The following is a 13098-nucleotide window of genomic DNA, read 5'->3' on the forward strand; positions in this document are numbered from 1 at the left end:
TTGACTTCTATTTGAATCAACTTAAAACTTCAGTTTTACCAATAATATTGTGATGTGTATAAATCTTTTTTTCTTTAAAAAATTTTTACTTTGGGATAGATTCTAAAAATGAGATTGAGTCAAATGTTTCAACACTTTAACAATGTGCCATATGTATTACAAATATTTTGTTACAAATCTTTAAAAAATTTACATTAGCTATTGAAATATATTAGAATCTTCATATTACTCATTTGTGAATTTTTTGTTCATATCCTCTCATTCACCTCTTGGGCTCTGTGTTTTTATGATTTTCTATGAAGTTTTTCATATTAACACTTTAATTTGCATATTAAATAAAAACATTGGTAAATTTTAAAAAAATCTTAAGTCTATCACATCTTCAACAAGATATTTAAGCTCCCATTACTTCCTTACATGTAAAATAAGGAGGATCAGATAAGATAATGGATGTTAAGAAAATGCTTTCAGACTGGAAAACACTACCTAAAGTAGGCTATCTTCAATGTAACTTCGAAACCAAAAACAAACTGTAGTTTGCCAAGTGTATCTCTCTCTCAACTGTTGGTAACACTGTACGACATTCCATTATGGACAAGCAAGAACACTGAGTTAAATGCCCAGTTAGAACCCAGGTCTCTATTTTTAGCAGATATGTGACCTTGGGTAAATTTCCACTTTTCTGATCCTTAATTTCTTCATATGCAGAATGGGCTAAATACTGAACCTGTCAATCCTTTCCCCTCTCCCATTCAGGATTATGGTGAGGATCAAATTAGATCACGGATACAGAAACACTGTACAAATTCCAAACTGCTATCTATGCAAGCACAGAATACCAATGTGGACTCTCCCTCCCACCCATCTGTTCCTATTTAGCCATTACCTTGGTTCTTTTTTTAAACCACTGTATTTTCCCCTGCCTGACCTTTTAATAGTGGGAGTCAGGGCTAAGAAAGTTGTTCTAAACAGGTGGCTTTCAGTATCCCCCTTTCTTTTTAGCAGAAATGGTCTTCTTTTATTTACCACACCCCACCAAATTATGCAATATTTACATAAAGTCTCAGTAAAGACAACAACAAAATAGAGTTACATGAACTTAACAGAAAAGTAGAACAGGGAGAGTTCTACCCACTCAGCCATCCCCTTGTCAGCATTTGTGGTGGCCCCAAGAAACCTGGGCATTTTAAGCAGTTTTAAAACCACTGTTTGAGTACGCTTTAAATCCATACACACCTCCATGATATGCAGGAATCTGTCTTCAGAGGGTGGATGTGTGGCCTGCAATATCCGCCATATGTGTTGAGTCTCATCCAGAGATACTTCCAAGAGATCTCCAACCATCATAAGCTCTTCCAGCTGGGCTTTAGCACCAGTAGACAACTCCAGCACTGGAGGTTCCAAACTTCGGGGCACCAAAGGGCTCTTCCGAGGTTGTTTCCTCGGGGTGCTTGAACCTTTCCAAAAATATTAGAACAAAAAAACGGTAACTACAGAAAAAATTGAAATGTTTTGCAAGTAAATATTTAGGGGAATAATCCCTCCTACCCAATACTTGAGATATATTTACTGCATCAATACAAAAGTGAAAATGAAATTTAAAAAAATACAGAAGAAAAAGATCTAGGACTGTAATGCCCAGTCTAAAAAATTGGTTTAGAATAAACTCTGATTCCTTATTGATTCTTTATCCTATTCCTTAGAGGGGAAAGAATCTCCTATTCCATTCTCTCTCCATTTTAGAGAGTACCAAAAGATTAAACATGTGGCTGTCCAGTAATAAATAAATGTTATCTTCCTAATGAACAGACAACATACTGTTCCCTAAACTCCTGGATTTTACTACAGAGTAACACCCTCCATTTTCCAAACATGTGACCTAAAACAATGTGAACATAAGATAAATCATCTGCCAAAGAAAGGAAGAAGTTTCTAACCTTATTAAAGCTTTATAAAACCAGAATGAGTATTCTTAAAAACAAACAAGTTCCTCAACAACTCATAATGAAAATATAGAGGCTACACAACTACCTATCAGGGATTTTACATAATTGAATGATGGGACCAGGTGGCCTCTAAAGTTCTTCTAATAAGGATTCAGTAATGTGGACTGAAAATGCAAATAGGGACTGGCTTTGCCTAACTTAAATTGTATTTTCAGAATCTATTAGAATCGCATAGCCAGGATTTGTATTTAAGACAGACTAAGTCTTAATTAATACAGTATTTTTTTCTCACTGGTTTCAAGCTTATCTTCTCCACATCATTTTAAAGGGTAATACCTTGAGAACAACTCTTAGAAGCAGAAGAGTAAGCATGTTCTGCACAGAATGAAGGTGCTGTCCACATGTGAGTGACCACCTCCTCAGACTTGATGGGAATCTCTTCATCACAAAAGAGATTGGGTTCCAGACTGCTGGAGGACTTCACACTGGCTGTATCCTGAAGCAGAAGCAAAGAAGCGTACTCAGAATTAGAACCATTTAAACTATCCTATGACAAGGATCTAAATGCAGGCGGTCAGGTTAAAACATGTAACGTAACATACTAAAAATAGGACCCAGAATTAAAAACAGTTGACCCTTGAACAACCTGGGGGTTAGGATTGTCAATCTCCTGACATATTTGAGTCTGGTATCACTTCTGATTACCTAAAGACTTAATTACTAATAGCCTACTGTTGACCAAATACCCTACCAATAACATAAACAGTTGAATGACAAATATTTTGTATGGAATATGTATTGTTTACATTACTCCTAGCTATGTACGTGTGTGTGTACCTAAGTTTTGATCAATTTTAACTCTTTATAACAGAGTTCTGTATATTTCATGGTAGTAAATTATAAAATAGACTAGTACCTATATATATTTCATGCAGTCATATCATAGCTTTTTAAAAATTTCTTGGATATATCTGGACAACACCGCTCACCTTAAAGTTCTTCAAATTGTCACAAATAGACAAAAAATTTTCCAATATATGTATTGAAAAATATCTGAATATAAGTGGATCACACAGTACAAACCTCTTGTTCAAGGGTAAACTGGCAGAGATAATAAGCCTGTAAGAAAATTATTATTAAGTCCACAACTCATAAAAACACAATTTAAGGAATCTTTGCCCTTAAAAAAAAAAATGGACTTAGGAGGAGAAAAAAGGTTTAGATGTGACATCTTAAGGATACAAATAATTTTATCTCCTCTAAAGGTTTTCAAACCTAGAAGCTTACCAATTGCTCTTATTTCTCACAATGAAGAGCCTGACTGACAATATGCAAATTATACAATACTGACAGTCTAATTAGGTTTCAGATGATTATCCTGTGTAGTTAGTTTCTGTAAGTTCACATGTACAGCTTTAATGGTCAGATTGCATTAGGAAGACCAGAAATTACAGTAGTTCAACAAGGAGAATTAGGTGAACTGCTTAAATGTGTATTAAAGACATGAAAAGGCAAAAAGGAAACTCCAAGGTAACACCAAGATAACTGCAAGAAGGAGCTGTCATCCCTACAGCGTGAGGAGCAGTCAGTCAGGTTATTAGGACCTAAAAGTTGAGGAAGGAGCCCTACAGAGCTTGGGACCCAGATTTCTGATGGGAGACACTGGCCAGTTAGTTCTGCTAATTAGTTTTCTACTGGAACACAATGTGGTTGGATTCAGGGGTATGAAAGGAACAACTAGAATCTAGAACAAGTTGCTGCAAGTGTTAAAAAAAAAAGCATGCAGGTCAGATGAAGAAGATAGGAATGGAAAATAAGCATTAAGATCAAGCCCCTTTTCACTGTTTAAGCAATTAAATTTTCTCTAATGATCTCTATTGGCAGACAGCAGGCAACAGGCAAAAGACAGGATTTGGCAAATAACATCGTATAGAGCCAAACCCAGCTGCCAGCCTGTTTTTGCATGGTATGAAGTAAGAATAGATTTTACATTTTTACAGAGTTGTTAAAAATATATACATGTGGGGTTGGAGCCAAGATGGCGGCGTGAGTACGACAGTGAGAATCTCCTCCCAAAAACATATATATTTTTGAAAAATACAACAAATACAACTAATCCTAAAAGAGAGACCAGAAGACACAGGACAACAGCCAGACTACATCCACACCTGCGAGAACCCAGAGCTTGGTGAAAGGGGTAAGATACAAGCCGCAGCCTGGCAGGACCCGAGGCCCCTCACCCCAGCTCCCGGCGGGAGGAAAGGAGTCAGAGCAGGGAGGGAGAGGGAGCCCAGGACTGGTAAACACCCAGCCCCGGCCATCTGCACCAGAGCGCACACACAGTGTATACGTGGGGTCCTGGATACTACGGAAACAGAACAGTAAGACCTTTGAGCAGGTCCCGAAGCCGGCACCCCTGTGACAAAGAAAAGCAAGTGCTTTTTGAAAGTCTTAAAGGGACAGGGACTTCACAGCTGGACGGAAGCATCCTGGGTCACAGAACAGCTGCTGGAAATTTCTGGGAACTCCGGGCGCACTAACCCCCGGGACAACAGCTCTGAGACCCCTCACGGAGGTAAACAGACAAACAGCCCCCGGTCCATTACCACTCTGGGGCCCTGCTACAGCATAGCAGCTGCCTGAGGCTGGCCACACCCACAGCAAGGGAGCTTCCTCCATACCCGCCGGGCAAGATACAGAGACCCAGTCTACACGCAATTGCCCAACACAAGCCACTAGGGGTCGCAGTTGTCCCAGTAAAGAAAGGCCAGGAGCAAGTGGAAAGTCTTGGCTCTCCCAGCTGACAAACGAGTGAATAGCTCACCACTGCACCTATCAACATGAAAAGGCAAAAAAATTTGATCCGGACAAGACTAACCCAGACAGCTTTGACATCTTCAACATCTTCCCCTGAGAAAGAACCTGGCAAGATAGATTTAACCAGTCTCCCTGAAAAAGAATTCAAAAAAAGTCATAACCATGCTGATGGACTTGCAGAGAAATATGCAAGAACTCAGGAGGGAGAAAACAGAAATAAAACAAGATCTGGAAGGACGTCAAAACAGAATGGACGAGATGCAAGAGACCATTAATGGACTAGAAAACACAGAACAGGAACGCAGAGAAGCTGATGCAGAGAGAGAGAAAAGGATCTCCAGGAATGAAAGAATTTTAAGAGAACTGTGTGACCAACTGAAATGGAACAACATCCGCATTATAGGGGTACCAGAAGAAGAAGAGAGAGAAAAAGGGATAGAAAGTGTCTTTGAAGAAATAATTGCTGAAAACTTCCCCAAACTAGGGGAGGAAATGGCCTCTCAGACCACAGAGGTACACAGAACTCCCATGACAAGGGATCCAAGGAGGGCAACACCAAGACACATAATAATTAAAATGGCAAAGATCAAAGACAAGGACAAAGTATTAAAGGCAGCAAGAGAGAAAAAAAAGGTCACCTACAAAGGAAAACCCATCAGGCTATAATCACACTTCTCAACAGAAACCCTTACAGGCCAGAAGAGCATGGCATGATATACTTAATGCAATGAAACAGAAGGGCCTCGAACCAAGAATACTGTATCCAGCACGATTATCATTTAAATACAAAGGAGGGATTAAACAATTCCCAGACAAGCAAAAGCTGAGGGAATTTGCCTCCCACAAACCACCTCTACAGGGCATCTTACAGGGACTGCTCTAGATGGGAGCACTCTGAAAAAGAGCACAGAACAAAACACCCAACATATGAAGAAGGGAGGAGGAGGAATAAGAAAGGAGAGAAATAAAGAATCATCAGACTGTGTTTATAATAGCTCAATAAGCGAGTTTAGACAGTAAGATAGTAAAAAAGCTAACCTTGAACGTTTGGTAACCACAAACTTAAAGCCTGCAATGGCAATAAGTACATATCTTTCAATAATCACCCTAAATGTAAATGGACTGAATGTACCAATCAAAAGACACAGAGTAATAGAATGGATAAAAAAGCAAGACCCATCCATATGCTGCTTACAAGAGATTCATCTCAAACCCAAAGACATACACAGACTTAAAAGTCAAGGGATGGAAAAAGATATTTCATGTAAACAACAGAGAGAAAAAAGCAGGTGTTGCAATACTAGTATCAGACAAAATAGACTTCAAAATAAAGAAAGTAACAAAAGATAAAGAAGGACATCACATAATGATAAAGCGCTCAGTCCAACAAGAGGATATAACCATTATAAATATATATGCACCCAATACAGGAGCACCAACTTATGTGAAACAAATACAACAGAATTAAAGGAGGAAATAGGAGGCAATGCATTCATTTTGGGAGACTTCAACACACCACTCACTCCAAAGGACAGATCCACCAGACAGAAAATAAGTAAGGACAGAGGCACTGAACAACACACTAGAACAGATGGACCTAATAGACATCTACAGAACTCTACATCCAAAAGCAACAGGATACACATTCTTCTCAAGTGCACATGGAACATTCTCCAGAATACAACACATACTAGGACACAAAAAGAGCCTCAGTAAATTCCAAAAGACTGAAATCCTACCAACCAACTTTTCAGACCACAAAGGCATAAAACTAGAAATAAATTGTACAAAGAAAGCAAAAAGGCTCACAAACACAAGGAGGCTTAACAACACGCTCCTAAATAATCAATGGATCAATGACCAAATCAAAATGGAGATCCAGATCAGAGAAGAAATAAATAAAATTGAGAAGAATAAAACAATAGCAAAAATCAATGAAACCAAAAAGAAAGACAAAAACCGCATGATCATCTCCACAGATGCTGAAAAAGCATTCGATTAAATTCAACATCCATTCATGATAAAAACTCTCAACAAAATGGGTATAGAGGGCAAGTACCTCAACATAATAAAGGCCATATATGATAAACCCACACCAACATCACACTGAACAGCGAGAAGCTGAAAGCTTTTCCTCTGAGATCGGGAACAAGACAGGGATGCCCACTCTCCCCACTGTTTTTCAACATAGTACTGGAGGTCCTAGCCACAGCAATTGGACAAAACAAAGAAATACAAGGAATCCTGATTGGTAAACAAGTTAAACTGTCACTATTTGCAGATGACATGATATTGTACATAAAAAATCCTAAAGACTCCACTCCAAAACTACTAGAGCTAATATCGGAATTCAGCAAAGTTGCAGAATATAAAATTAACACACAGAAATCTGTGGCTTTCCTATACACTAACAAAAAACTAATAGAAAGAGATATCAGGAAGACAATTCCATTCACAATACCATCAAAAAGAATAAAATACCTACGAATAAACCTAACCAAGGAAGTGAAAGACCTATACCCTGAAAACTATAAGACACTCTTAAGAGAAATTAAAGAGGTCACTAACAAATGGTAACTCACCCCATGCTCCTGGCTAGGAAGAATTAATATAATCAAAATGGCCATCCTGCCCAAAGCAATATACAGATTCGATGCAATCCCTATCAAACTACCAACAGCATTCTTCAATGAACTGGAACAAATAGTTCAAAAATTCATATGGAAACACCAAAGACCCCAAATAGCTAAAGCAATCCTGAGAAGGAAGAATAAAGTGGGAGGGGGGATCTCACTCCCCAACTTCAAGCTTTACTACAAAGCCACAGTAATCAAGACAATTTGGTATTGGCACAAGAACAGAGCCACAGACCAATGGAACAGAATAGAGACTCCAAACATTAACCCAAACATATACGGTCAACTAATATTCGATAAAGGGGCCATGAACATACAATGGGGAAATGACAGTCTCTTCAACAGATGGTGCTGGCAAACTGGACAGCTACATGTAAGAGAATCAAACTGGATCACTGTCTAACCCCATATACAAAAGTAAATTTGAAATGGATCAAAGACTTGAATGTAAGTCATGAAACCATATAACTCTTAGAAAGAAACATAGGCAAAAATCTCTTAGACATAAACATGAGTGACCTCTTCTTGAACATATCTCCCCAGGCAAGGGAAACAAATGCAAAAATGAACAAATGGGACTATATCAAGCTGAAAAGCTTCTGTACAGCAAAGGACACCATCAATAGAACAAAAAGGTATCCTACAGTATGGGAGAATATATTCATAAATGACAGATCTGATAAAGGGTTGACATCCAAAATATATAAAGAGTTCACACGCCTCAACAAATAAAAAGCAAATAATCCAATTAAAAAATGGGCAGAGGAGCTGAACAGACAGTTCTCTAAAGAGAAATTCAGATGGCCAACAGACACATGAAAAGATGCTCCACATCACTTGTCATCAGAGAAATGCAAATTAAACCACAATGAGATATCATCTCACATCAGTTAGGATGGCCAACATCCAAAAGACAAGGAACAACGAATGTTGGCGAGGTTGTGGAGAAAGGGGAACCCTCCTATACTGCTGGTGGGAATGTAAATTAGTTCAACCATTGTGGAAAGCAGAGTGGAGGTTCCTGAAAATGCTCAAAATAGAAATACCATTTGACCCAGGAATTCCACTTCCAGGAATTTACCCCAAGAATGCAGCACGCCAGGTTGAAAAAGACAGATGCAGCCCTATGTTTATCGCTGCACTATTTACAATAGCCAAGATATGGAAGCAACCTAAATGTCCATCAGTAGATGAATGGATAAAGAAGAGGTGGTACATATACACAATGGAATATTACTCAGCCATAAGAAAAAAACAAATCCTACCATTTGCAACAACATGGATGGAGCTAGAGGGTATTATGCTCAGTGAAATAAGCCAGGCGGAGAAAGACAAGTACCAAATGATCTCACTCATATGTGGAGTATAAGAACAAAACAGCAGCAGAAGCACAGAACCCAAGAATGGACTAATAGTTACCAAAGGGAAAGGGACTGGGGAGGACGGGTGGGAAGGGAGGGATAAGGGTGGGAAAAAAAGAAAGGGGGCATTACGATTAGCATGTATAGTGTGTGTTGGGGCACAGGGAGGGCTGTGCAACACAGAGAAGACAAGTAGTGATTTTACAGCATCTTACTATGTTGATGGACAGTGACTGTGAACGGGGATGTGGGGGCGACTTGGTGAAGGGGGGAGCCTAGTAAACATAATGTCCTTCTGTAACTGTAGATTAATGATACCAAAATAAAATTTAAAAAATATTTATATACATATATACATGTACAGTACAGACCATATGTGGCTTGCAAAGCCTAAAATATTTACTACACATTAATATTAATACACATTACTATATATTGCTTTACAGAAAATGTTTACCAACCCCTGGTGTAGAGTCCCTGCTTGATCATCACAAAGCAGAGTGAAAAAGAGTGGGTTGGGAGATGAGAACTAATAGAGTAATGATTAATCAACTCCTGATTCTCCTTGTAGGGTGCAAGACAGCAAGGCCTACTGCTATCATGAAACTACCCTTAACTAAACAGAATACTTAAAAGGTGCTCTAAGAGGATTCTAGAAGACAATGCAACTCAGTGCAAATTTAGGAATAGCAAGCAGGTCTTCTTCCCTATTCAAGAATTTAAGTCAAAAAGCAACACACCCTAGAGTACTTTACCCTCTCCAGCAGCTCCCAGATACTTCTCTCTGACTGGAATTGTCTTTTCTGCCCTTGACTCTACATATTTCATTCTAACTCACACAGGAAACTTTCTGCTAAGCTTTTAAAAATGAAAAGGACAGTGATAGGTAAAAAAAATATATATCTTATAAAATTACTTCCCCAAGGGTAACTATGAAATGTGAGGAGGTATGGCATTGACTTTCGTAAGTTAAAGATTCACTGTTAGCTCTAAAGCAGTCATGGAAAAAAATAAAAAGAAAAAGAGGTATAGGTAACACACCAATAAAGGAAACAATAAAAATTTTTTCAGTTAACCCAAAAGAAGGAAGGAAAAAAGGAACAGAGGAACACAAAACAAAAGGTTAATGAAAAATAGCAAGATAATCACCTTAAACCCACCCATGTCAGCAGTAACATTAAATTGAAATGGTCAGTTAATATTAATTAAAATAGAAAAACAATACTCAACATATTTTACAAGCACGTAAATACATAAAATAGATCAGAAAGGACCCTAATATTATTTTATTAAGGTATCATCGATATGCATTCTTACGAAGGTTTCACAAGAAAAACATTGTGGTTACTACATTAACCCATCATATTACCAGGTCCGCCCCACACCCATTGCAGTCACTGTCCATCAGCATAGTAAGATACCACAGAGTCACTACTGCTCTGTGCTACACTGTCTTCTCCCCAAAACCATGTGTACCAATCATAATACCCCTCAATCAACTTCTTCGTCTTTCCTCCCACCTTCCGCCACCCCTCCCCTTTGGTAACTCTAGTCCCTTCTTGGAGTCTGTGAGTCTGCTGCTATTTTGTTCCTTCAGTTTTTCCTTTGCTGTTATACTCCACAAATGAGGGAAATCATTTGGTACTTGTCTTTCTCTGCCTGGCTTATTTCACTGAGCATAATACCCTCTACCTCCATCCATGTTGTTGCAAATGGTAGAATTTGTTTTCTTCTCATGGCTGAATAATATTCCATTGTGCATATGTACCACATCTTCTTTATCCATTCATCTACTACTGATGGACATTTAGGTTGCTTCCATATCTTGGCTATTGTAAACAGTGCAGCAATAAACATAGGGGTGCATCTGTCTTTTTCAAACTGGAGTGCTGCATTCTTGGGGTAAATTCCTGAAAGTGGAATTCCTGGGTCAAATGGTATTTCTATTTTGAGCATTTTGAGGAACCTCCACTCTGCTTTCCACAATGGTTGAACTAGTTTACCTTCCCACCAGCAGTGTAGGAGGGTTCCCTTTCTCCACAACCTCGCCAACATTTGTTGTTCGTTGTCTTTTGGATGTTGGCCATCCTAACTGGTGTGAGGTGATTATCTCACTGTGGTTCTAATTTGCATTTCTCTGCTAATTTGTGATGTGGAGCATCTTTTCATGTGCCTGTTGGCCATCTGAATTTCTTCTTAGCAGAAGTGTCTGTTAAGATCTTCCACCCATTTTTTAATCAGGTTATTTGCTTTTTGGGTGTTGAGGTGTGTGAGTTCTCTATATAGTTTAGATGTTAACCCCTTGTTGGATATGTTGTTTAAAAATATATTCTTCCATACTGTAGGATGTCATTTTGATCTGATGGTGTCCTTTGCTGTACATCAGCTATTTAGCTGGATGTAGTCCCATCTGTTCATTTTTGCTTTTGTTTCCCTTGCCTGAGGAGATGAAAAAGTTGTTCATGTTTATATTCAAAATAATTTTGCCTATGTTTTCTTCTAAGAATTTTATGGTTTCATGACTTACATTCAGGTCATTGATCCATTTCAAGTTTACTTTTGTGTATGGGGATAGACAATAATCCAGTTTCATTTGCTTACATGTACCTGTCTAGTTTTGCCAACACCAGCTGTTGAAGAGGCTATTATTTCCCCATTGTATATCCATGGGTCCTATATCGTATATTAATTGACCAATCATGCTTGGATTTATATCCAGGCTATTTTGTTCCATTCATCCTAAGGGTCCATTTTTGTGCCAGTACCAAATTGTCTTGATTATTGTGGCTTTGCAGGAGAGCTTGAAGTTGGGGAGTGTAATCCCCACAGCTTTATTCTTCCTTCTCAGGATTGCTTTGGCTATTCGAGGTCTTTTGTGGTTTCATATGAATTTTAGAACTATTTGCTCTAGTTCACTGAAGAATGCCGTTGGTATTTTGATAGGAACTGAATCTGTAGATTACTTTAGGCAGTATGGCTATTTTGACAATATAAATTCTTCCTATCCATGAGCACAGGATGTATTTCCATTTATTTCTTTAATTTTTCTGATGAGTGTCTTGTAATTTTCAGGGTATAGGTCTTTTACTTCCTTGGTTAGGTTTATTCCTAGTTATTTTATTCTTGATGCAATTGTGAATGGAATTGTTTTCCTGACTAGTTCATCATTAGTACACAAAAATGCAACAGATTTCTGTGTATCGATTTGGTATCCTGCAACTTTGCTGAATTCAGTTATTAGTACTAGCAGTTTTTTGGTGGATTCTCTAGGGTTTTTATGTACACTATCATGTTATCTGCAAACAGTGAAAATTTAACTTCTTCCTTTCCAATCTGAACGCTTTTTATTTCTTTGTGTTTTCTGATTGCCATTGCTAGGAACTCCAGAACTATGCTGAACAAAGTGGGGTGAGTGGGCATCCTTGTCTTGTTCCTGATCTTGAAGGAAAGTTTTCACCTTTTCGCTGTTAAGTATGATGTTGGCTGTGGGTTTGTCATATATGGCCTTTATTATATTGAGGTAATTGCCCTCTATCCCTATTTTGTTGAGATTTTATCATGAATGGATGTTGAATTTTGTCAAATGCCTTTCCAGCATCTGTGGAGATGATCATGTTGTTTTTGTCCTTCTTTTTGTTGATGTGGTGGATAATGATGATGGATTTTCTAATATCATACCATCCTTGCATCCCTGGAATAAATCCTACTTGATCATGATGGATGATCTTTTTGATGTATTTTTGAATTCGGTTTGCTATTTTTGAGTATTTTTGCATCTATGTTCATCAGGGATATTGGTCTGTAGTTTTCTTTTTTTGTGGTGTCTTTGCCTGGTTTTGATATTAGGGTGATACTGACCTCATAGAATGAGTTTGGAAGTATTCCCTCCTCTTCTACTTTTTGGAAAACTTTCAAGAGGATGGATAGTAGGTCTTCACTATGTTTGATGAAATTCAGTGGTGAAGCCATCTGGTTCAGGGCTTTTGTTCTTAGGTAGTTTTTTGATTATCAATTCAGTTTTGTTGTTGGTAATTGGTCTGTTTAGATTTTCTGTTTGCTTCTGGATCAGTCTTGGAAGGTTGTATTTTTCTAGAAAGTTGTCCATTTCTTCTTGGTTATCCACTTTGTTAGCATATAATTTTTCATTGTATTCTCTAATAATTCTTTGTATTTCTGTGGTGTCCATAGTGATTATTCCGTTCTCATTTCTGATTCTGTTTATGTGTGTAGACTCTTTTTTTTCCTGGTAAGTCTGCCTAGGAGGTTTATCTATTTTGTTTATTTTCTCAAAGAACCAGCTCCTGTTTTCATTGATTCTTCCTATTGTTTTATTCTTCT

At 38.1% G+C, this 13098-nt stretch overlaps 1 protein-coding gene across 4 annotated transcripts in view; it reads right to left on the reverse strand.

Annotated features, from left to right (window-relative positions):
• The window catches only part of KDM5A (lysine demethylase 5A), a 123535-nt gene that overhangs the window by 20827 nt on the left and 89610 nt on the right, over positions 1-13098 (reverse strand). For all 4 annotated transcript variants that reach the window (XM_073222821.1, XM_073222822.1, XM_017663603.3 and 1 more), the window contains 2 exons: positions 2283-2442; positions 1237-1457 (listed from right to left, as the gene is read on the reverse strand). In XM_073222821.1, the coding sequence (XP_073078922.1) occupies positions 1237-1457; positions 2283-2442 (381 nt within the window). The remainder of the gene's footprint in view (positions 1-1236; positions 1458-2282; positions 2443-13098) is intronic.

This window comes from Manis javanica, chromosome 15 (assembly GCF_040802235.1).
Source record: "Manis javanica isolate MJ-LG chromosome 15, MJ_LKY, whole genome shotgun sequence".
Lineage (NCBI taxonomy): Eukaryota > Metazoa > Chordata > Mammalia > Pholidota > Manidae > Manis > Manis javanica.